The sequence below is a fragment of the Thunnus thynnus genome, chromosome 7 (genome assembly GCF_963924715.1).
Source record: "Thunnus thynnus chromosome 7, fThuThy2.1, whole genome shotgun sequence".
Classification (NCBI taxonomy): domain Eukaryota; kingdom Metazoa; phylum Chordata; class Actinopteri; order Scombriformes; family Scombridae; genus Thunnus; species Thunnus thynnus.
In genome coordinates this window covers 18,898,853-18,922,339 of record NC_089523.1, presented here as the reverse complement: position 1 = coordinate 18,922,339, position 23,487 = coordinate 18,898,853, and the positions used below count along the sequence as shown (strand labels likewise).

Genomic DNA, 23,487 nt, shown 5'->3' with positions numbered 1-23,487 from the left:
AGAGCGAGAGGATAAGAGAACCTGTTGGGGGAGGGATGAAGGGATAGAGGTGGAGGATAAACATGCAAACAAAAAGAGGCGACAAATCACTCCTGTTGTTTGTGTGCACATGTTTGCGTGCACGCAGGCAAGGCCTCCTCTCTTATTTCTGCTTGTTTGTCTGTTTCCCTTGCTGTCAGTTCTTCCTTTTTCCTACATGGCCCCCATCTATCTGCCTATCTCTCTTTCCCTTTATCCCTCCTCTCCCTCTCCCTCCCGCTTCATCACACCACCAATACCGCTCTGTCTCCTACCTGCCTCTCGGTAGCCCCGAGCAAAGAGGGAACTGAAGAGCACAGAGAGGAGTTCACAAACACACACACACACACACGCACAGGTGTTCTGGCACAAATACACATCTGTGCATACAAACAAGAAAACTCTTGAATGTAGTTGTGGAGAGATGCAGGATGGTTTGGTTTTTTGGCACCTGCACTCATTCACACTGTAAGTTATTAAATTATGACTGTATTAGCTAAGAGAACTAAATTTCTGTAGGTTTTGTTATCCATGTTCACTCACACACACACACACACACACACACACGCTGTAGCTGAGGGAGGTAGAGGAGGGTTCAGTCATCCATGTAGTCATTGTTAGTAAAGATGCGGAACCTCCAGACTTAACCAGCCGTAACAGCAGTGTGACGGGTTCTTTGTCTACACCAATTACTGAACAAAAACAGCAGGGCAGTCACAGAGAGACTAGCACAACCCATGGCCTCCTGCATCTAAACACACACACACACACACACACATGCACACGCAGATGTGTATGTGTTATATTTTTATGTAATATATTTTCTTGCCGTGAAAAGTCAGCTACAGTTTGCAGCAATCAGACCCAAAAAACAGCGTACACAAAACACACATGCACACGCAGGCATCTCAAATGGTGCAGTAAACCACATTCGGACACCCACAGCTGTGCCCGAACACAAACATTCTGTATGCGCTCACAAACTCTTACACCCACTCTTATATTGTATTAACTTCCCCAAAACGGTGCAGCGCTCTCATTCTCTCGTTCTCTCTTCCTCCCCCTTCTCTCTCTCGTCTGCTCGCTCTCTTCTTCTGTTTCTCTCTCTTCCATTTTTTTTTTTTTTTTTTTTTCTCAAAGTTTAAACTCATTAAGTGTAATGATATTGGAGACTCAATTTTACATAGCTCACTCATCAACCAGTGAGATAGCAATAAAGGCGAATGGCTCCGCTGAGGCCCTAATGCTGCAAAATAAATGATGCGCCGCAACGGAAATGTAATTAATTTAGAGGCAGTATTGATAGTCCTGCCATACACGGCATTATATTTTTTAATGTGGCTTAACATCTTGATTATTCAGGGGGAAAGGCGGAGGAAAAGGGAGCCGACACAACACGGATCATGATGAGAGATGCTTAAAATGCCCTGACGAGTGTTTACTCCCGCTGCCTCACTTTCTCTTAAGCTTTTCATTATGCCGAGATGATAAACACCTCTCAGGAAGACACGCTGTCTTTGACTTTTACACGGGTGTGAAGGAAAAGCAGAGAAGGGTGCTGATGCCTTATAGGGAAAGGAGAAGACGGCGTGATTCATATTTTTGTTGATTTGTACACTTACTGTTGATCCAGTGATGTGTTCTCTGGTAATTCTCTGCATTACCTGCGATGAGTATCAGTTGGTTTCAGACTTTCATGCTTGGTGCTTATTTTTTCATTTTCATTTTTTATTTTTTTTTTTACATAGGCTGATTAAATTTGAATTTAAAAAAATGATGTTTTTATTTTTATTTCATGTTCAGTCTAAATCGTGTGTTATATATTACATTGTAGTCATTTAAAATTGATTCATTAACTCTTCAATTAATATTTTAATATGCTATTGTTTTTCATAATAAGACCATTAGGAGGGTTTGCTGACTTTCTGCTTGGCGCCTAATTCTGCTGTCTGCTGTCTGTCTTCTTAGCTAAAACGGACGAGGTGCTGAAGGCCAAAGTTGCCAAGAGAGAGGAGGAGGCCCGGAAGAAGCTGGAAGAAGGTAGGTTATGTGTGTGTTTGTATCTGTCAGTCACTCACAAATCCAGCCTGTGGCACCAATACCAGACCAGTTATATCATCTCCGATATTATACCAGAGTCAGTTATTATTAAACCATAATAAGAAGCCTAAAATTTTGCAATATTTAAGATGGTACATTAACAGTTGATTTCCCTTTTTGTACTCCATCAAATATCCATTGATATTACCTTTGAAGAGTGGGAACACAAATATTTATAATTTTGTTTGCCAGGTTGTAAGACGTCTGTTGAACAACTTTTGTTTTCTTAAATTGATTTCTTAAATTAGCTGAAGAACGTTAAAAAACACAAAAGGAAAACTTGTTGCACGCAAGTTTTATAAAGCTTTCATGTCACAAGTGTGAACCAGCCATTGTAATAAAAAAGAAGTGAGACTACAAGAAATGCATATTAGTTTAGGAAAATCTTAACTATGCACTTTCTCATATCAGATATTGCAGTATTTCACTTGTCCCCACACTCTCTACATCAGTGATTTTGCACACTTTAACACATCTAATACGTATACTTTTATAGATTAAAAGTTTACGTAAGCACCATTGTCTTATAAACTAGACTAAATTCTCACTTCACCTATTCTTCGCAAAACATGAACTCAGAGATGCTGATTACACTCCTTAGTTTTTATTAAGACAGCCCTAATCCACATAAAGATGCATAGTAGGTGTGCAAGGCAGAAATGTGCTTAGCATTGCAGGCAGTAAATTTATCCTGCCAACCTGAAACGCCTCGACTACCACCAACATAGGACATGCACATACAGACACACACACACACACATGCAAATACACACACAAAGATTATCTCTACACACATTCAAATAAAGTCAAGAGTAATTTGCAGTGGATATGCTAGCAGCAATAAAAGTCCTTAGATAGAATAATGACCCTGGTCCCTGTTCTGACCAGAGCATGATATAAATGAGAATATCAAATGTGCTGTTATCAACAACACTGTGTGTGTGTGTGTGTGTGTGTGTGTGTGTGTGTGTGTGTGTGTGTGTGTGTGTGTGTGTGTGTGCGCACTCAGGCATGTGTAGCAGAATAATTTGTTCTAGTGTGGGTGTTTTTATATTGCTGGACTCTCTCTCTTCTCTTTTTGTGTAATTATTTTGTGTTTGCATCGAGTAGGAATGGCAGTGTGACCTTTAAAGTTAGCTGACCTTTTAGCCGAATGAAAGTCCAGCCATCAGAAACTAATTAGCCTTGCACTATTGCTTTGTTCCCCCAGTTCTGGAAAGAATTTATTCCCTCCTTCTCTCTATTGCACCCTGTTTTGTTTTGTTGAGTTTTTTCTGCCTCTCCGCCATTCTCACATTAATATTATTCATTTTTTCTTGGTGCTGCTTGGTGCTCTGTCTCTTCCCCTTTTCTGTTTTCTCCTCCTACTTTCTGTCTCACATAAGTCTCCTTCTTCCCACCTCCATTTGTCCTCATCAACCATTTCCACCTCTCTCCTGCCCTCTCCTCTGTGTCTTTGTTACTCTTTCTCTGCTCTTGCTTCTCTCTTCTCTGTGTAGAAGCACTGCCAAAGTGGTGACTAAGTGCCTCGCTTGGGGCCACAGAACAAGGCACCCAGTCAAATAGCTTTCTTAAGCAAAGTTCACACCGCACTGTTGCCTCTTTTTGGAATCAGTTGACTCTTTCTCCCCTTTGCTCAAAGCTTCTTCATCCCTCACTCCAACTGTTCCATCTGTGTGAAATTAGGTGTTGTGCTTGAGTAGTGGAGCGGTGCGGTACAGCGTGCTGTGCAGCCGTTGCCTTTGAGGACCATCATTTTATTCTTTACCCCGCACAAGGACACATGAAGTGAGATCAGAGAGGCTCGACAGAGTGGCCCTGATGACTTGCCCTTGCCTTGGAAGTGAAGGCGGTGGCGCTGTCATAAACACACACACACACACACACACACACATACAGACACACAAGTAGAGTCAGCCAGCTCCATCCTCTTCTGCCCTTCCTCCCAGCTAAAGTAAAATGGAGGAGGTGGGCCACTGCTGCTGCTAAACAGCAGATCACCAGGGGTCTCCTTATTCCCCGCAGGGCCTCTTAGAGGTCAACACAACTAGAAAGTTTACACTTGCACCGCTAAGTCAACTGAAATGAGAAAACCTTTAAAGAGAGTGGAGGGGAGAAGTGAACAACACTACCACCTACACTCCTCGTTCATAAATAGATTCACATCCTAGACCGGCAATGTGTTTGAGTTAGTTTAGCCCTAATCGAAACCACCAAGATCTGATTCATGTGAATGCTATGATATGCAAGCTATTATTGTAGCGAACTGTGGCTGCATACTGCGCAGCCCTGCAAGAAGAGAGGGGTTTTTATCATCAGGGTTTACTGTGAGAGAGAAAGCAGAGGATCAATAACTGGCCCTGTGGTCATCAGTTAACAAAGTAGTCTCCACTTAAAAGAAGTGTTTGGCTCTCTGGTTAAGGGCAGCCAGATGATGCTAGTGGTTGAAAAAGGAAACATGTTGATATGAAAGGGTGTGAGAATGAGAGGGAAGGATGATTCCTTTGTTAGTTGCATGCCTTGTTTAGGCTATTAAAGCTGAGAGATGCTGTTTGTGTGCCCAGGAGGCTTTTAGCTAACATAGTGTGTCCAGCTATAATAAGATAGACTGACTGTCAGTGCAACACAGTGTGTTTGTGTGAACTGTATTGTCAGCTGGCACTTTACTGAAGGCAACATATAGCTAGAGCACCATGTGTGGTTCCCAAAGCTCATTGTGATGCATTTAAATTGCTTGTTTTATCTGATCAAAACAACATAAAACCCCAAAATATTCAGTTTATTTATAACAAAGAAAAGCAAAGAAATTATTGCATTTGAGAAGCTGGTGTCATTTGCTAAATAATGATTAAAATGAGTAGTTTTCTGCTGATCAACCAATCATTTCAGCACTAAAACTAAACAGTATATACTAATAAAAAATATTGTTATATCGATATTAAGGTAAATCTGATCATTTATTTTGATAGAGATTTTAGATCATATTGTCCAGCCATAGTATTATGTTTCTTATTGTTTTTTTACTTAATATTTCTCAAGTTTGTAGCTCATTTCACTGAAGCATGTCACTTCAAAGATGATCAAATCTAGCTACTGCAATACAGCCCATACTGTAGCTACTCACTTCACCTGCACAGGTGTTGTTGCAGTTGAACTGGGAATGACAACGTTTGATGGTGAGAAATTATAAGAGATTATTCAAGATATGATACGAGAGAGAGATGTCAAATGCTCCCTCTTTACTAATATGTACAAATAATTGGTGTTAGCAGTTGTTTCTGTGTATGCCTAAGTGCAAATCTGAACCCAATTAATCTTTATTAAGACTTTGCTAACTCCTCTTGCTTTTCTTCATGTACTTAATATCCAGCAGAGTTAAGGAGAAAGGTAACACATCAACCAGTCCTGATGGAAATTGATGTAAAACGCTTGATAACCCCAATTTATGCCCGCACACTGACATATTACTTCAAAAACACACTCAGTGCTGTCATCTAGTGAAATCTGTGTCTGTGTGTCATTTATGAGGCGATGACAGAAACATCTTTTCATTTGCGCAGTCACACAGAATTATGTAGATATGGATTGGACACTAGCCTATAGCCCGACGACGGTATTTTAGCCCCTATGCCGCTGTGTCCCCATTACCTCAAACCACCACCAGATTGGGAGATCATATATTTTAATGAGATGTATAATAGCTCTTTAACCCATATCATTAGGGGAATATATACCTACCGTTTGCTCTTTTGGCAGTTAAACGAAAGGACTGTTTCCCTAATTACGGGGTGTGTAGGACAGGTCACGGGTTGGGTGTGTACCCGTCTGTGTGTGTCTGTGTTCAGGAATTATATGACCATTAAATATTCAGCCGCAGACCCCCTCCAGCTCACCCCTCCCTCGCTTCCTCGACCTAGCATCCATTAACGCCTCATCACCGTTTAACTAGCTCTGTTGTCAATCACCACAGGGCCTCGGCTGAAACACGGAAAATGTCTGGATTTGGTTTCTAGTCTCACTTGTTCAAATGCAGAAGATTTAAAAAAAAAACAGAATACACATCCTAACCAGCTATAAGATGCCTCCATCAAGAACAATCAATATAAGTTGAAGTATCATTATTGATGCATGTGCCCGCTCATTTGTTTGAAATAATATTTGTCTTGTTAGGTGTGATTACATGCTCTGCTAAACAATTTGTCAGTCAGCTAAAATTTCCGCTCCGCAAGCAAGTGACTGCATCCAATACCAGTGTGGGTGTGTGCGTTCATAATAAATTATGTGATCCCTTTTCTAATTGAAAATAATAACTAATCCACGGATAACAAGCTCTTGTATAATCCAAAGCCATATCCCTTCAGTTCTGGCCTATCTCGGCTGTAATAAAAGACAGGAAATGAGAGGCAAGTGAGAGTGGTGGCTTGGACATTGACGCTTAATGTAATCTGCCTTGAAATCAAATTATTTGACCTGGAAAGCCTAACAATACAAAACTCCTGCCGGGCTGCTGTTAAATATTTAGCACGTGCCTGTCATGAATACAAATGGTGCGCAAATTAGAATCTACAGGCGCGTGACCCCCGTATCACACCCCAGGAGCACAGGGGAGCTGGCTCTGCTTTAAATGTTTTAATTACCGGGGCCATGGTGTGGCGTGCCACGCTACCTCGCCGCGCAGCATCGCCGCTGCTCAGGCTGCCACTTGAAGGACAAGCGGTGAAATTCAACCGCTGGTAAACACGAGTGATCTGGTGTCCATGATCTCATCACATTAACTAAAACATGAGGATTCAATAAGGAGAGTGTTTGAATTATACCAAGCTATAATTATAGTTCCCAGCATCCTCATTGAGGGTAGACCATTATACTTTTTTTTTTAAACTGGGTTTTTTTCCACTGGCTATATGATCCACCCCAGGACTCGAGGGAGACACTGTATTGCTCTTGTGCACTCTGTGCTGAAGGAAGATCTGTCTCAGTGATTTTGATGTAAGAAAATCTGGTTTGTATTGATTCGATATTGATTAGTGGAGTTAGCCTCATCTCCTGTCGTTACTTCAGATAAATGGCCTTATTTGTTGTGTTATTATGTTCAACACAATCATGCCAGGAACAGTCAGAGGAATATTGAACCGACACTACATTGGCTTCATGGGTTCTATTTGTTCCAGTAATTAAAGGATGTTTTTTGCACGTAATGCTCTGCAGAGATGGTGTAAAAGAGAACACACTGACAATCAATGACACTTTCTCTTTAAAAGTGTTTAAAACAGATACACAGAATCTTACAGAAGAGCACTCCACACTTATTTCTGATTTTTGTCTTGCCTAAATAATGATTGATTCACAGATGAATAGTGCCACAGGTTCAGTCTAGCCATCTCTCTTTTTATTTTCTCCTCTCTCCTCCCTATTCATTCACGTTTGTGGTTACCCCCACATTGAAATGATTAGTTATGCAAGGCTTGTAAGCACTGAATCAGAGTTATGGTCCCTGGGGAAATAAATTTGGCAGAAAATCAGTGTGAGAAGATTTAATTATCACGAGGAGACCTTTTTTCCTTGCCTTGGCCCACTGAAGCCCAAACTCTTCTCCTCTCTCTCTCTCTCTCTCTCTCTCTCTCTCTCTCTCTCTCTCTCTCTCTCTCTCTCTCTCTCTCTCTGTCTCTCTCTCTCACACACACACACACACACACACACTCTCTCTCTCTCTCTCTCTCTCTCTCTCTCTCTCTCTCTCTCTCGCCACCACGCTGCAGCCAAAAAAACCTGGCGTGCAGCATGGACACCAGCCCTCTCCTTGCCTTCCTTCTCCTACCAATTTGTTTCATTGCACGGTGATAAGCCAAGCAATTACTGCTTTATTGATTTTTCATCACTGCAAATTTAAAGTTGATTTTTTTTCCCCCCTACTTCTCGCTTCCCCTTTTCTCCCTTGGAGATGGCTCAGCAAGGTGATTAGGTGACCTCCTGTCCTAAGCGCTGCTGGTCCCGTGAACGAGTGGAGGTGCATGCCGAATTCTCCTAACCCCGTGTGACCCTTTGTTGTCCAGGGGTAATGGGATGCTGATGCTGCCCGGTGTGGCTGTCACTACTGCAGCTCTGGAGCCCATAGCTTCATCATTTCTTTAAGGATATCTATGGAATGACATCTTTGACTCGATAGCAGCCGAGCTATCTCTGCCATTGGCTAGATTACATAGAAATTGACCATGCAAGCTTCCATCCTGTGTTCATTCAGGTCAAGTGGACAAATGATTGACAGCACCCTTTTACCCTCTGTCATTGGTAATCGTTTTGTGGGTCACCCTTATCAATTAACCTGCTGCCAGTAAACTGATGTATGTTCAGTAACCTCTCGTTGAGTCACCAAGCAGATGTATTTTCTAGATTCCCCGTCCGTTCCATTCAGGTTTAAGATAGTATCGCACAAATTTGTTTAAAATGAGATATTCAATGTAAAAATCTGTCTTGATTAAATTAAGGAACTGAAAAAAAACCTTGGTTTATAGGTGTACTGAGTAGGGATGTTTGCCATCATTTTATTTTCTACATTTAATAGTGAAAATATTAGTTGATGACATTTTTATGATTTTTTTTCTTCTAAAAATTGAGTTTAAAAAATCGGTATGACCATTTTAGCAACAGTTACAAAGCCTTACTATGAAGAGCTTGAACGCAGAGAAATTGGCTGCACTAACTGAAAACATTCCCAGTATTTAAAAGTGGCTTACACACACACACACACACACACACACGTATGTCTGGACATGATCACACACAGCAGTAGTGTACTTGGTGCAGTCACACAGGGTGGTCAGACTGCAGTGATTAGACACACCCGCAGACTGTTGCAGGTCAAAGTGCTGGCATCCTGGGTGGCTCTGGCCATGTGGTGGCCCCTGCAAGGTTTGTCATTAGACATCAGAGGTCACTGAGGAGTGTGTATGTGCATATGTGTGTTTTAGTTGTGCGTCTCTTTTTAAATGTGTGTGTGACGATTGTGTTGTTGGAATGCTTGAAATTAGCTTGTATGTTAGATCTCAAAATGTGTGTATCACGAGGCTTCGTTGGCACCACATTGTGTAGCAGAGGTTTAGCGCTGCACGGAGCCCGTAGTGCAAAAAGAAAATTTATAGAAAATGTGCACAGGTGAACAGAAAGGTATCACACAGCATACAACCACCAATACTTGGCTGATTTTTATAAGAGCATATTGTCAGCAGACAAGGATCGTCATAGTGCAGTTAAGTAATAAAACATACTGACTTAAGCAGAGCAATAAATAAAAAGCAGATCAGCAGCATGTGAGCTATAAGGTATGAAATTAAAGCCAAAACACAATAGCGGTAACAGTTCCCTGTCCCGCACACAGTCCCAAAAAACATTTGAAAGAAAGAATTACAAAAACAGTCACAGTAATCCCACAAAATATATACAACAAATGTTGTAAAATATACAGTACATTACTGAAAAAGAGAGATACTGTATAGAAAATATACAAATTCTAAGAGACCAAATAGATTATTTTTAATAAACCACATTTTATTTGACAAAATGAAAATCAAAGGTGAGAGAAAATTACTCTTTCATAAAGGAATTCAGCATAAAACACACCATACTTTACATGTGTTCATGACGCTGGTTTGCCCAGTTGTCCCATTCAGATCAATAACCAGGTTTCACCTGCCTCACATTGTTTCTCTTATAGGGGTATGAAAAAGTCACATAAGCAAACATTGTACTCTTTTTTAGCAACTAATGGAGGGACAAGCTCCGCCAGGACAGAGCCCGTGATCCCAGACTCGAGAGGGAGGGGTATTTTTTGGGGGGAGTTGGCGGACTTGGGTGTAGTGTATGTAGGATAGGGTGACAGTGAGAGAATGTGGACGGGAAGGGTCACTGGAGGGAGTAGCACACCATTTATTGTATACTTGTTCACACAGAGAGAGAGAGAGAGAGAGAGAGAGTTATGGTGCAGTGAGAATGACTGATACAGCCCGTCTTGCACACTAGTACAGCTGACAGAAATCAAACATATCAGGACTGACTGGTCATTAAATTCACATAACTATTCATGCATTTCCTTCCTGTAATTTAGGTGGTGAATAAAAATAATTTACAGTAAGGGGTTTTGGATTTAGATGCAAATGATGACGTCGCTTTTGTTTTGTTCTTTTGCATGATTCCCTCCAATAAGGCGGAGTGCAACAGAAAAAAGGAGGGTAATATATTACACGGTACCAAGGTTATTAGTCTACAACTGAGGTCAGAAGAGGAGGGGTGGGGGGCATTTGCCTAATTAATTATTACTCAGACACACACATACACACACGGCCATGACCTTTACTAATATAGTTTGTAGCAGTCCACACAAACAGGAGACTCTCGCCCACTCTGTCCCTTTCACTGAATCTCCTACACACACACACACACCCTGTCAGGAGCCAGTAGAGTGAAAGGGAGAATCAATTACAGCCCAACTAAGGGGAAAGAGCTGGGTGCTTGATGGCTACATGTCAAGAAGGTTGTAGGTCACAAGGTGTGTGTGCCTGCTTGTGTGTTGGCGTTCATGTGTCAGTGTATGTGAAAATCGAGCGCATTTCCTGGATTCTGATTACATCATTTTCATTTTAAAGACCTTGCTCCAATTAAGTAATTAGTTGCTTGGTGTTTCTCTAATTATAGAGTTGTTCATAAAAGAGCTGCTGACCAGCCTGAGATCGAAAAATGGAGACCGCTGCACTTTTTCCCGCGCGTGCACACATTCAAAAACACACATACACACACATATGCTCCCACATACGCACGGCCTAGTTTAGCATCAAGTTAATGCAGTTAAATGCTTGTTATTTCTGGTAAAGGCAGGGAGGGCAGGACTCTATAGTCTAATCACACTAAAACAGCACTGTGCTTAATGAAGAGCTCCTTGAGTGTCACAGACAGATCGGCTATTATCGTATTCCAGGTTACTGAACAGTTTGAAGTCTAAAATATGATAAATGAGTTCCAGGTGTATGTTCCTTTATCTATGTGCTGCTGTATTTTTACAACACTTAACCATTATCTTTCGAAAGCTCTCAGAGTGCACTGTAAACAAAAGCTGTCAAAGAGTATTCCATGTGCAAAAAGCGTCTAATTAACCATCCCTAACCAATGAATATTTCAAAATGTCTAAGTTGTTGCAGAAAAAATTACCAAGTTCCTAGTACACAGGTTTTCTAGATGTATGTGAATTTTGCTGATAGGGACAACATCTCGCATGCAAGTCCTGAAATAATAAGACCTCGGTGAGAATTTGAAAGCGTATATGGAAACAAAATTGAATACAAAATTTTCAGAATGCCACTAGTCTCCTTTTGAGCCCGTCGACAGAGAAAGTGGCTGTGATCTTGAAGATCTCACCACTCAGACTGTGAAAGCTTCACTATTTAATGAGATTCTGTGATGCTGCCCAGGCGCAGGACATCGGCTAACACTCACACTGCTCTCTTTCTCTCCCTCACACACACACACACACACACATGCAAAAACACACCCACCTGGTTTTTGTTAGCCCTTGATGTTTGCAGTTAGCACCATGCATGCAGGTCAGCAGGAGCAGTCCACTCTTAGCTAGGATTTCAGATAAATAGCTGACTTAGTGTATATGCTATAAATATACAGTAGACGCTTGTTAGCACTAGTTTCCCAAAAGGTAGACCCTTGTTTTTAGAAATGAATGCTGTATTTATACCCATGATAGTGATAGGTACAGTGTAAACAAGGCAACAATAAACATGTCATCCCTGATGAATGACGGTAAATTCTCCATATTAACCAATTACAAGTACATTAGAGATTTTGAGCTGTAATGCAGATTTGGAAACTGAAATGTAGCATGCTTTTGTTCCTTTGCCTAAGTTTTTGTCTCATAAAAGTTTCGTAACTGATGTTGATGGTTTGCATGACACGTGCATGAACAAACAAATGATGTAGCAACACTTTAAGTCAGTCAGTGCGATTTTAATGCCAGAATCAAACAATTACATGCATCATCATCTCTTATAAATACAATCTGTGGCCTCAGATATTCTGATAAATGGATGGTTAAACTGGGGCCAATCCATTGTTTCTTCCCCCCATGATTTCATTATGGCCACAGACAGAAGGAGGCTAAACACATGCATTCAATTGTAATCGCAGGATTTTTTCAGTAAAGAAAGACAGAATATACTGTAGAGCTGTTAAACCGGGGTCAGCCGAGGAGAGGAAGTGGAGAGGATAGATGATCAGAACGAGGTTGAATGACAGAAGAGAGAGAAGTGGTGAGTAGGGAGAGGGATGAGTGGAGATGTGGAAGGAGATAGCCAAGCATGGTGCGTGGCTGCCGTGTCATCCTGTCATTAGCAGGTTGTGTGGGTCTTTAATTCATCGTTCAGACCTTTATTGACTGGAGAGTGGGAGATCGCTATCACTAGGAGACACTATGAGAGTGTGTGTGTGTGTGTGTGTGTGTGTGTGTGTGTATGTGTGTGTATGACACCAGCTGCTTTTCATTTCCTGATGCCAAATAGATATCATATAAGATATCACATAAACATATCACATACCATATCTCCTAAGGTCAAATAATGCTCAAGGCTACAGGGCCATTTTATCCAAAGAATGTGGCATATATGGTATTCTACACAAGTTCCAGAGAACTTATAGACCTGTTTGTTACTATAAAGGGCGACAACTGAGCATCAGTAATGTGTGACAGGGCCCTGATGACAGTGACAGGAGTCGACAGGAGAGGAGACTCCACAGAGACCAGTTGACACTATGATAACAAGGTTAGCACCACAGGGGATCACTCGGCCTGTGTATGTATTGTGGTGGAAGGCACATTGTTGGGTTATGGAGACATGTGGCTTTTTTGGAGGGGGTGGGGAGGTGGGGTGGGGGTAATATATGAGCGACTGTGCGTGTGGTCTCGTGGGAACACACTTTAGACTGGCTTAGCCACCTGCTCTGTCATTGGACATCTCCCTGCTCACACACGCACTTACAAACCAATACATACATACGCAAGCTCCTCGGGGACACACTTGGGACATCTGGCTCAGCCTGTCAGAATTTTTCCTTCATTTTACGTGACCTGTCGACCCCGGCAGCCTCAGGCATCAGCGTCATGTCTTGTCACTGTTGCGAAGCCGTCATTGGTGCCTCGCTGCCTTACAGACAACCTACAGATCCCCACACACAGGGAGAGGAGGAAACGCATGGTGGTTAAGCTTTTCTTGACATTTGGTTTGTTTTGATGTTCAGGTGTTTCTCTGCTAGAATCCTCACTGATATCTCTAAACTGCTGATCTGTTTTTGTCTGCTCTCATTATCCTCCTTTCTTTCTGTCTTTCTTTCTTCCTCTCTTTTCTGTCTCCCTCTCTCATTGAGATCTCATTTTTCAATGCCTGAAGCTGCAGGGTATTAGTTATGCAAATATTGACGTGCAGCTTTGGCCTGCTAGCTATCAATTGAAATCAGCAAATCGATGGGCCTAATAGCTGCTCATTAGCCACTTGATGCATTTCCAGGGCTAACATCAGAACCTGTCAGGAGCCCCTAATCAATACAGTCTAAAAGTATTACCTAACCAAGGCCCACACCAGACACCTTTTTAATAACCTAAGTTGGCTGTCTGGCTTTCTTTGTAGAAGTAGAGGAATTGGTCTGACTCGATCGGTAGGTTTCATATCAACACAATATCTAGTCAGCAGCAACATACCCAGACACCAGGCAGACAGACACATTAGGTTTATTTGTTTTGATGAGACAGTCTAATGGAAATCCTCCTTCGTGAAGGAAAAAGTCTCGCAGAGAGTCATTTGGTGCTGATAATGAAATCTCATCAGTTGGATTTTAATAAGAAACCTATTGTTTCATTTTTTTCTGTTGTTGTTCAGTCCAATTCCCAGGCATGCTTTGGAGCAGCCTGTTGTTTGGGCCTGGAGAATCGTACGGTAAAGACTTTGATGCAGCCAGGATGCTGCTGCTGAGAACAGGGCCAGACCGGAGCCCCTCTATCACCCCTAGCACAAAGCCCTGCTAAGCTTAACTCAGCTGTTTGATGCCAAGCTCTGCGAGTGTGTGCCTGTGTGCGTGCATGAGTGTGTGTGTGTGTGTGTGTGTTTACCCAGCTCAGGGGTTACATAAACAAGAGGAGCTAGCCTACAGGTAAGACCCACAGGAGACCAGCCGAGAGTGAACGTGAGATGGAGCGCCAGTCTCTTACCTTGGCATTCCCCAGGTGTTGTCGCCATTGCTGGAGCTAGATATTCACTAATGAAGGGCGAGCTGGAAAATGACTAAAGGAGATAGTAAACAAAGTTACTACACACTCATACACGTGTGAGTGTGTTAATATAGTTAGGTTGGTGGAGGCAAGCATCTGTGCATGTGTATGTGTGCATCCCTGATGTATCTGGGGCTGCTGTAAAGAGATGGGGAGAATGTGGGCGGATGGGGTATTGGAGGCGGAGGCTGGCAGCGGGGCAGTTGGCCGCTGGTGTAGCGAGAGAAAGAGTGGGGAAGGGGATTGGAAGGGGGGGTACAGCGGAGATAAATCATTAGAGAGCAGGTTATTGGAAATGCAGGGAGATAAAAGAGTGAAGAAGCCAGTAATTGCCTTAAAGATCAGACTACAAAGCATTACTTTGGATTTTACAAGGCCAGCCAGCAACAAAAGAGCAGTAATTTATGAGCTCAGTGTAAAAGAATAGCATAATTACATTAAAAATTAATGCTAATGAGGGCTAAAATGGGGAAGGTGGTTATTATGAAAGTTTGTATTCATCTTCCCTGGGTTGAATGATGGCTAGTGGCTTGATTAATGGCTTAATTTCTATCAATTAGCAGGCAAAAAAATCTCCACTGAGACAGGCCTAAATTGAGCATTGAATTACACATCTTTACTGCGGTGCAGGGAGGCAGAAGAGGGGAGGGCACGTTATTGAAACCTGGGAAACCAAGAGATGTTGCTGTGTGCAAGCGTGTGTGTGTGTATGTGTGTGCTTGTGTGCACGTGAAAGCCAGGTATGGGTTACGAAAATTCGATAGATGCTCATTTTTATGTATTCTAAGAAGTAGCATGTGTATCATTGTTTGCGGTAGATTCAATGTGTCTACCGTAGACTCTATGTGTCGGTAATGGAAAATATATGAAAATTCAATTTAAAACACATCTTTTTGAATTTAAATCTCTTCCTTTGACAAATTCAGACATGTTATGCTCTTGGATTAAACTGTCCAAATTAGAATTAGTGCAGTTGAGTCCCAAATACATTTCCTGTAGTTAATATGCTAAAGTTGCACTAACCACCACAACTATACAGCACCAGAATTTGCTCTTTCTCTGCTATGGCCTTATTCATTTTCAATAAATTCATTAAATGCCTTTAAGCTCTCTGTTTGCCAGAGCGCCCTGGTAGCTGAATGGTTACTGCGCATGCCACATTACAGCAATATCCCTGGTTCAATTCCAGCCAGGGACCTTTGTTGCATGTCATACCCATCTCTCTCTCTCTCTCCCCTTGTCTCCTGTTTGCCTCTTCACTGCCCACTATCCAATAAAGGTAAAAATGCCTCTGCATAAAAAAAAAAGCTCTCTGTTTGCCATATAATTCTGAAACACTGTCAAAGATTTGCCGCAATTTGTGAGACCTCAATAAAACAAGCAGTTAGTTTTCCCTTTATTTATTTTTTCTCCACACAACAACAAGTGCTGCGGTAATTTAGCTGGCACGCTAGTGCACTCAATTACTGGAATTAATCAGCAGCAGCAATATATTCAGCTCGGCTGCTCTTGATTGACAAACTGTAGACCAAAGTCAAGTTTACAAAGACAACCGCCACAGCCCAAGGCCTCTTCCCGCTTACAGACATGTGTTGTTGAACAGCTCCCTCTTCTGGCAGGGAAGTGTTAAGTGCTCCACAACACTCACATCTTCAAGGCTGAAGGAGATGAGTTGAAATCTGTTTCCATTGGTTGGTTTTATTTTCTCTCCCAGTCTTCTGGTCTTAATCAATGAAGTGGACAAACAGCTATTTAGAGAGAAAACAATAGCCTATTGATTCTGAGCCACTCATCAGCACCGCTGTCTGTCGAACTAATTTCAGTAATGAGACGGCAAGTGAGTTTTTCCAACTCCTCTTATACACATGCACATACACACATACATGAGTGTAAACATGCAAGGACACAAACGCACATGTATACACATCCCTCCGTCACTACCCTTTATTCTAATCTGCGGATACAAACAAACAACGTTTATTGATTGGGTTTGATCCCATTTCCTGAATCATGGTAATGGCTGTAATGCATTTCAGCATCCAGACACAAGTGCCATAGATAGAGATAAAAATAACCTAATTTAAAGCAGTGCATAGTGTACATGTAATTGTGTCTTCTTGTGTTTCTTTTCCTCTCTGTCTCCTTCTCTCAGTCTGTTTTCTCTCTCTCTCTCTCTCTCTCTCTCTCGGCTTTCACTTTATCCTCCTCTGATCACTGACAGAGAAGCGTTCCTAATGCGGTGACAATTGAGTCGACCTGTTAAATTAATTTGCCAGATAATGTGTCAATATTAAATATCAACTTTGACCTCTCCGAGCTGCGGAGTGCGCTCGCCCAGCTAGAGTATTGATTTTTGTCTGCCTCTAAGCTCGCTAGGCCCACACTCAAAGTCCATTATTTTTGATTTTCTCATGAAATACATATCTTTTCCCGCTGACATCTGACAAACAGCATATGGAAGTCATTTTATCTACCAATAATGTGTTTGTCAAAAAGTCTGAGGTCTTAATGGATTCCTGCAGCACACACAACCCACAGACAGGCCTGCCAAGGAGATGCTAGCAGATATGGTGTGTGTGTGTGTGTGTGTGTGTGTGTGTGTGTGTGTGTGTGTAAGGATGTCACTGTTGTTGCATGGTCGTTCTTTATGCAGGGCATTCACGCTCGAAGGACAGTAGGAAAGGAGTAATTGAAAAAGTGAATTAATTGTGCTGAATTAATTGTCGGACAGTTTTCATTCGAACACATGCACGCTCATGTAGCCGTGCAGTAAGCAGCGGTGATAGTGGTGTGAAGGACAGGCCACGGGAGGATATTGGGCCAGTGTTCAGACTTCATCTAGCAGCCCAGTCAAGGTAATGACTATTTTTGGAGCTGCTGTGCAATGCGTCTCAGCTCACATCTTCCCGCGCAGGATGACAAGTTGATAGTCTGTCATATAGAAAGGCTTAATTCTACTTGTCACTCAGTTGTCCAATTCTGCAGTGCATTTAAATCAAAACTGAGTTTGTTTGAGTGCTATTATGAACAATAATAGGGTGTATGTGCCTTTGGTGTATGTGTGCGAGAGCATGTGATGCTTTGAAAGCCGGAACAAATATTCATTTATTCATTAAACACCAGGGCCATGAAGATCTGTTGTGACACCCTTTCTGTTGCAGCTAATGGATTGAATTAATTTCTGCTATTAGATCCAATTGCATGCTGTGTGTGTGTGTGTGTGTGTGTGTGTGTGTGTGCGCTACAGTATACAGCATGTGCATATTTATGGCAACCATGAATATGAGTGCAAAGTATGTAAGTTTGCAAATACACATGTACATGTGGGAGTACTTGTATCCCGATGTTCTTTGTGTGTGAGAGTAAGTGAGTGAGTGTGTGTTCCCATTTGTGTACTTGTTTTCATGACACAGCCTACATCAGTGGAGCAGAGGAACATGGATGTCTGCTGGATTGACAGATAGAGAGATGGGAGAGTGCAGGAGAGGACGGATGGATGGGGGAGAGAGGGATGAATATTGACTGATCAGTAGAAAGATTGACAGCTAGAAAATAATGGGAGCATTCAGACTCTGTCTTTTTTTTTTTTCTTCTGTTGCTAACTTTCCTGGCACACCTATTTTTGCCCTCCTACGCTATGAAGACTGCTCTTGAATTCTTGAAATGATTTATTATCTGATATGCAGAATCCTGATGTGTTTATATCCAAGAGTAATTTACTGGAAACCTTTTTCTGTCTTTTGTGTTTGATTGGACAAGCCAGAGCAAAAATACTTTCCAATACACGAAAATTGTATGAAACCTAATCACATTTAGTCTCCGTAATGAAATTCCGTTGCAGTGCGTTTGTGTTCATATTTTGATTATTTTAGAATGCAGTGTAATTCACTGTCTGGCTATCATCTTGTTAGCATTTTTTCCCCCCACTCTCCTTTTGTAGTGGCTCTGTGCCCTTGACTAAGCAAGAGTGCTTTTCATAGAGGCCAAGATTAAAATAGGGGAATATCAGATATTTCATATTGTATGTGTCGAAGAGCATTATACATAGAGATAACATACCATCAACTAAGCCCAGTCCAAAAGGAATCTGGTGCCTTTCAGAGCATGACAAGGGACAGCTGACCCTCTGTGTACGTGTGTGTGTGTGTGTGTGTGTTTCCGAACACACATGCGCTTGCTTTTGTTCATAGCCTCCCCTTCTGTGTAACATGTGTTTCAGAGGGAACTTCTCTGGAGGAGCAAGTGCGAAGGATAAAGGACATCGAGGCCATCGAGAGTGATTCCTTTGTTCCTCAGGCTTTCAAATCATCCAGGGATGATATAAAGGTGCGTTCTGTCTCTCTTTCTCCCCCTTCCCCTCACTCTCTCTATCTTTTCACTCTGTCTCTTATTGAATTTCCCTCTCTGCAATGCTGTGCCGTCTGTCCAGAGACAGCCCAGACCAAATCAAACATTCCCATTCAGCGCCGTTTGTTCCGACCTGAGACGGTTTCATCAGACGCTCCACTGTTCTCCGCCTCCAAAGCGGCAGCACCCACACAAAAGCCACAGCAGGCAACAGCCATCCTGTGTCTCCCTCTCTCCATCTCTCTCTCCTCCCTCTGGTTGTGCAGATGCAGACAAAACACACAAGTCATTATTGAAATGTTCCTCTCTCTGAAGGAGCAGGAATTAGATTTGTTGGGGCTCATGGCTGTTTTGAAAAGATAGGCGACAACATGTGACAGCAAACTTGCACAGACTTTTGGGACACCTCTTGGTGAGTCTGATAAAGGTCAAGACCGATCTGAACTCCTCTGATGTGCCCTGGCTGAAGCAGACTGCACAGGTCGTACATGCACGGTATACTCGGCCTTTGCTGCCTCAAATTGTAAAACACTTTTGACTCATCGAAGCTGCAACATTACCAGGTTCAATGATGTTAGTATTAGTAGCTGTTAATGTTCACACCTAGGCCTCCCATGTGGGAAAAACTTGTTCGTGAAGTTTGTTCTCACATGTTCTCACAACTGTCCATCCATCTCTAAAGGTGTCACTAATATGAGTAGAAAGTTAATGATATATAATCACCTTGCAAGACATAATATAGGAGAATAGAAAAAGATCTGTTCTTCAAATTCTGATGAACGTGCACGTAAAGTACCAAAAAAGTATTTTAATCTTAAATCTAAAGTATACTTTAATGAAATACAAATTCAAGTTTGCACTGACTTTTTATAACAGCTCTGAAATGGTTTTCAGATGAATCTCTTGGGTTTAGTCCTTTCCATTAGTTTACTTAAGATATCCAAACAATTCATCCTTAGTTGGGAGGATTTCATAAAGTCTTTTAGCGGTTTCATGTTTCTTTCATATTTCTGGCTGCATGAAGAGAATGATGGCAAAATACACATTTGAAGATTACTTGACTACCCTATAAAAGATTTCTTTGGGCTATTTGTTATTGACAGAAATTGATAATTAATTAAATCATTTTTTAAACAAAATACTACCAAAATTACAGTATGTCATAGTTTGTATGCTTTAATGTGTTTATTTTAGATATGTTGACTTGGTTTTGGTATTTATAACCATTATGTATTTAAAAATGAGTTGTGACCATTGATTATTTTAAGACACTGTTAAGGAGGAGAACTCAGTGAAAAGTTAAATATTTGCTAGTCTATATATATAATTCTTTTTTCTATTTCAAGCAAGCTGCATTCAGTAGAAATATATATTCAGCATATTATTACTAAGAATTGTGATGACCACTTGCACTATCTGATAATTGGCAGAACACCATCCTTATTAGTCAGTGTGTTTTATATCTCACTCACTTTTTTATCCAGCCAAATTAATTTTAAATAGTTCTTTCCAACAAGGTAAACATTTGCTCGGGGGCTGGTATTAGGAGCGTTTGAAGCATGAATGGACTTGGCAAAGTGTTCATTTTGATATTTCTTCTTTATCAAGTACAACAAGGAGAGCAGGCCATCCTTTCAAATATGGGGCTTATTATAATTTTAGTAAGTAAGTAATAGCTAAGTAATAGCTCTTGGGATGGAGGAAGAATGGTTTCTAAATCACATTCCCTTCAATCAGCTTGGACGTTACAGATGGCAAAATGGGGAGACAGAGAACCTTTGGGCTCTACCTGTAAAAAAACGTGTATGATGTTGCTGTCCAACTGATAAAGGTAACCTGTCACAAAGCTGATTCTTTGAAGTGTTTGAATATTGTAATATTAACAATTTTTAGCTTCAGTAGCCACCAACATAAAAGGACCAAATGCACCGTAGCTTATCTGAAGCCAGGCCCCTCTCACCAGAGTTTCTGGTTTAGCAAAATTACAGAAAATATAAAGTGGATGACCTGAAAGGAGAAATAAATTGGTCATGGTCTCATGTTTTCTCACCGCCTTGTTTGTAACCACACATACACACCAGGAGATGAGTCAAGTAAGACAAAATATTAGGGATACAAGTTGATAACAGTGTGTGCCTATTGCATGGGCCAGACTTTCACTGCCATCTGCTGGTTTAATTGTCATATTGCATTTCACAATCCTTTGCTGTGTCCCAGTTCCATATCATGATACTAATTGTATACACATTATACCATATAGTAATTGTGCTATTATACTGTTTTTTTCCATTAGTATACCAAAAAGATCAACAAACTTAACTGTTTCATACTAAATGATACAATACGTGTGCAAATGCGCGTCAAACTGTGATTTTTGAATGTCACTGACAGTTAAACTTCACAAGAAGAGATCAACATGTTTTTTCAAAGATTACATTGTTCTGTTTTGTTGTTCCTGGAGCAGTTTTTACCAGCATCCACCATTAGTTTGATTTTTTTCCAGCTGTGTGAAGCTCCTCCTATATTTACTTTGGTACTTAGGTAACGTGCACTGAGAGACGTCAGTCAGTTTGCATTTTGAGAAAGCTAAATATTTTTCCAAAGATTTAATGATAATTTTTTCACTCTTAGATCTTCCTGTAGTACTCTCACCACCATTCACAGTTCTGTTCTTGTTTTCCAGCAGTGGGTGTATTTCCCTTTCCCTTTGCAGTGTGGGACAGTAATTGTGGAACAATATTATCCATGAACTTTGAAAATCAAGTGTTTTTAGAATATATACTGAGTTTTCGAGTGTACATGCTACATACTCAAAAATGCTAGAATTTGTATGGATGTGGGACACAAATGTGTAGTTTGATGGGGAGAAATGTGTGTCTTCCTGTGCATATTCCATTCATCCATTCAGTCAGACAGTAAAATAATGTTGATTTCTTTTTATCCTCATGTAATCATCCTTCTCTATTAGTGTGTGTTCTATTACTCTACAATGTATTAAAATGTTTGCATTAATTTAATTTGAGTGTGACCCATTTTTGTTTGGCTTGTGTATTTCTCTGTGTTCAGACTGAGCCAGTTGAGGTGAAGCAGGAGCCAGAGAGGGCAGATTCTCAGGACGTCACTCTTCCCATCTCCATAGTCTACAATGACAACGACACTCTCGCTCATCCCACTGTAAGTTCTCACCTGGAAACCTCTCCCTCTCTGTTTTAGATGTTTCTGATCGCTTCAAAGTCTTCATAAACTGTGGAGCCGAGCTATAACGCAGAGCTTTAAAAGTCCTCTGAGCCAATGAGTAGCTTCCAGTCTTCAGGCAACAGCTTGTCATTTCATCTTTTAGTGCTGTCATGTTTTTATGAGTACGGTGTTTCCCTTTTATTGATTGGCGGAAAAACTTTAGGAACTTTTTTTTGTCCAAAATACCAGTGCTGCTACCAACACCACAACCAATATCACTGCACCACCACCTCTGCATTTTCTGATACACTGCATCATATAGTATAGGATACTGCAGTGTAGTAGATTATAGCCTCCAAACATCATCTCCTCCCCTGCCTGCAGACCAATGATGAAAAACGAGAGGGAAAACTTTAAACTCCAATAACGCTCCCTGGGGCTTCCCAGTCATCTATCTCCACTGGGGAAACTAAGTTATGCCCTGACGTATGCAGATAACCCTCTCACAAACACACATCTAGGTGCGTACAACGCCCCCCCCCCTCCTCTCCTCCGCTCAAATGCACACACATACACACACCCTCAGACAGGCTGATGTATGGTAGCAATATGCCCCAGGCGGGCCCCGGCCCCAGCTCCACTTCCAATTAGAACAGATGAGTCCCATTAGCCCAGCCCAGATACTGTCATCCCACACACACAGCCTCATTAGCACCATGACACCAGTGCAGGGCCGACAGACAAGAACTCACTGGTGTTGAATCTAACACACAGATAACATGCAGTGCAGCTGTAAGCAGCAGCGTACGTTAGGAATGAAGGATCGACGTGGCAGGGGTTGCTCTACAATCTGCATAATAATAGACACATATCATCACATAGATATACAGTATGTACACATAGCCAGCATGTCAACATTATCTCTCACACAAACACACACACTGAATATAGAAACGATCTTCCAATTTTCCCCCTATGTCTCAGCGCCTTGCTCCTCACTCTCATAGTCATTATGTTACTTCCTAATAAACAGATGCCCTCATTCATCAGACACTTGCAGCAGCAGTTTTATAGCCCTCTTACAATCAGTATCATTACTTCTGGTGATGTACTGCGATGAATACAAGTCACATGTGTGGGCCTTTTTCCATCACCAGGCTAATACACTGCTACAGCCGCAAAACTGTCTTGGCTGTACGTTCAAAGTAAAGGTTTTCATCAGGTGCATTTTGAAGTAGATAGCAAGGAAAGACTAAAGATTCTACATTCAAGCTTTCATAGCCATCCACTCTACTATTACAGCGTCATCACTGTGTCACATGGTTCACGCTGAGGTCACATGGGTGTCAACAGGCAGTCCTGTGCCAGGCGCATGAGCTTACTGGGAAACATGGCTCATTCATTTCTGTCACATCCTGGATGTGAGAGGTTTTTAAACATTAGGACTGAGCGGCTATAATACCACAGTTATAATAACTATCGTCAGGAGTGGACTTGTACTAAAAATGACAGGGGACAACGACTTATAC

The 23,487-nt window shown here is 41.5% G+C and overlaps 1 protein-coding gene across 6 annotated transcripts in view; it reads left to right on the top strand.

The window, feature by feature from the left end:
• The window catches only part of rsrc1 (arginine/serine-rich coiled-coil 1), a 227,082-nt gene that overhangs the window by 202,149 nt on the left and 1,446 nt on the right, over window positions 1-23,487 (top strand). For all 6 annotated transcript variants that reach the window (XM_067594742.1, XM_067594743.1, XM_067594747.1 and 3 more), the window contains 3 exons: window positions 1,987-2,058; window positions 18,654-18,760; window positions 21,848-21,955. In XM_067594742.1, coding sequence (XP_067450843.1) covers window positions 1,987-2,058; window positions 18,654-18,760; window positions 21,848-21,955 — 287 coding nt within the window. The remainder of the gene's footprint in view (window positions 1-1,986; window positions 2,059-18,653; window positions 18,761-21,847; window positions 21,956-23,487) is intronic.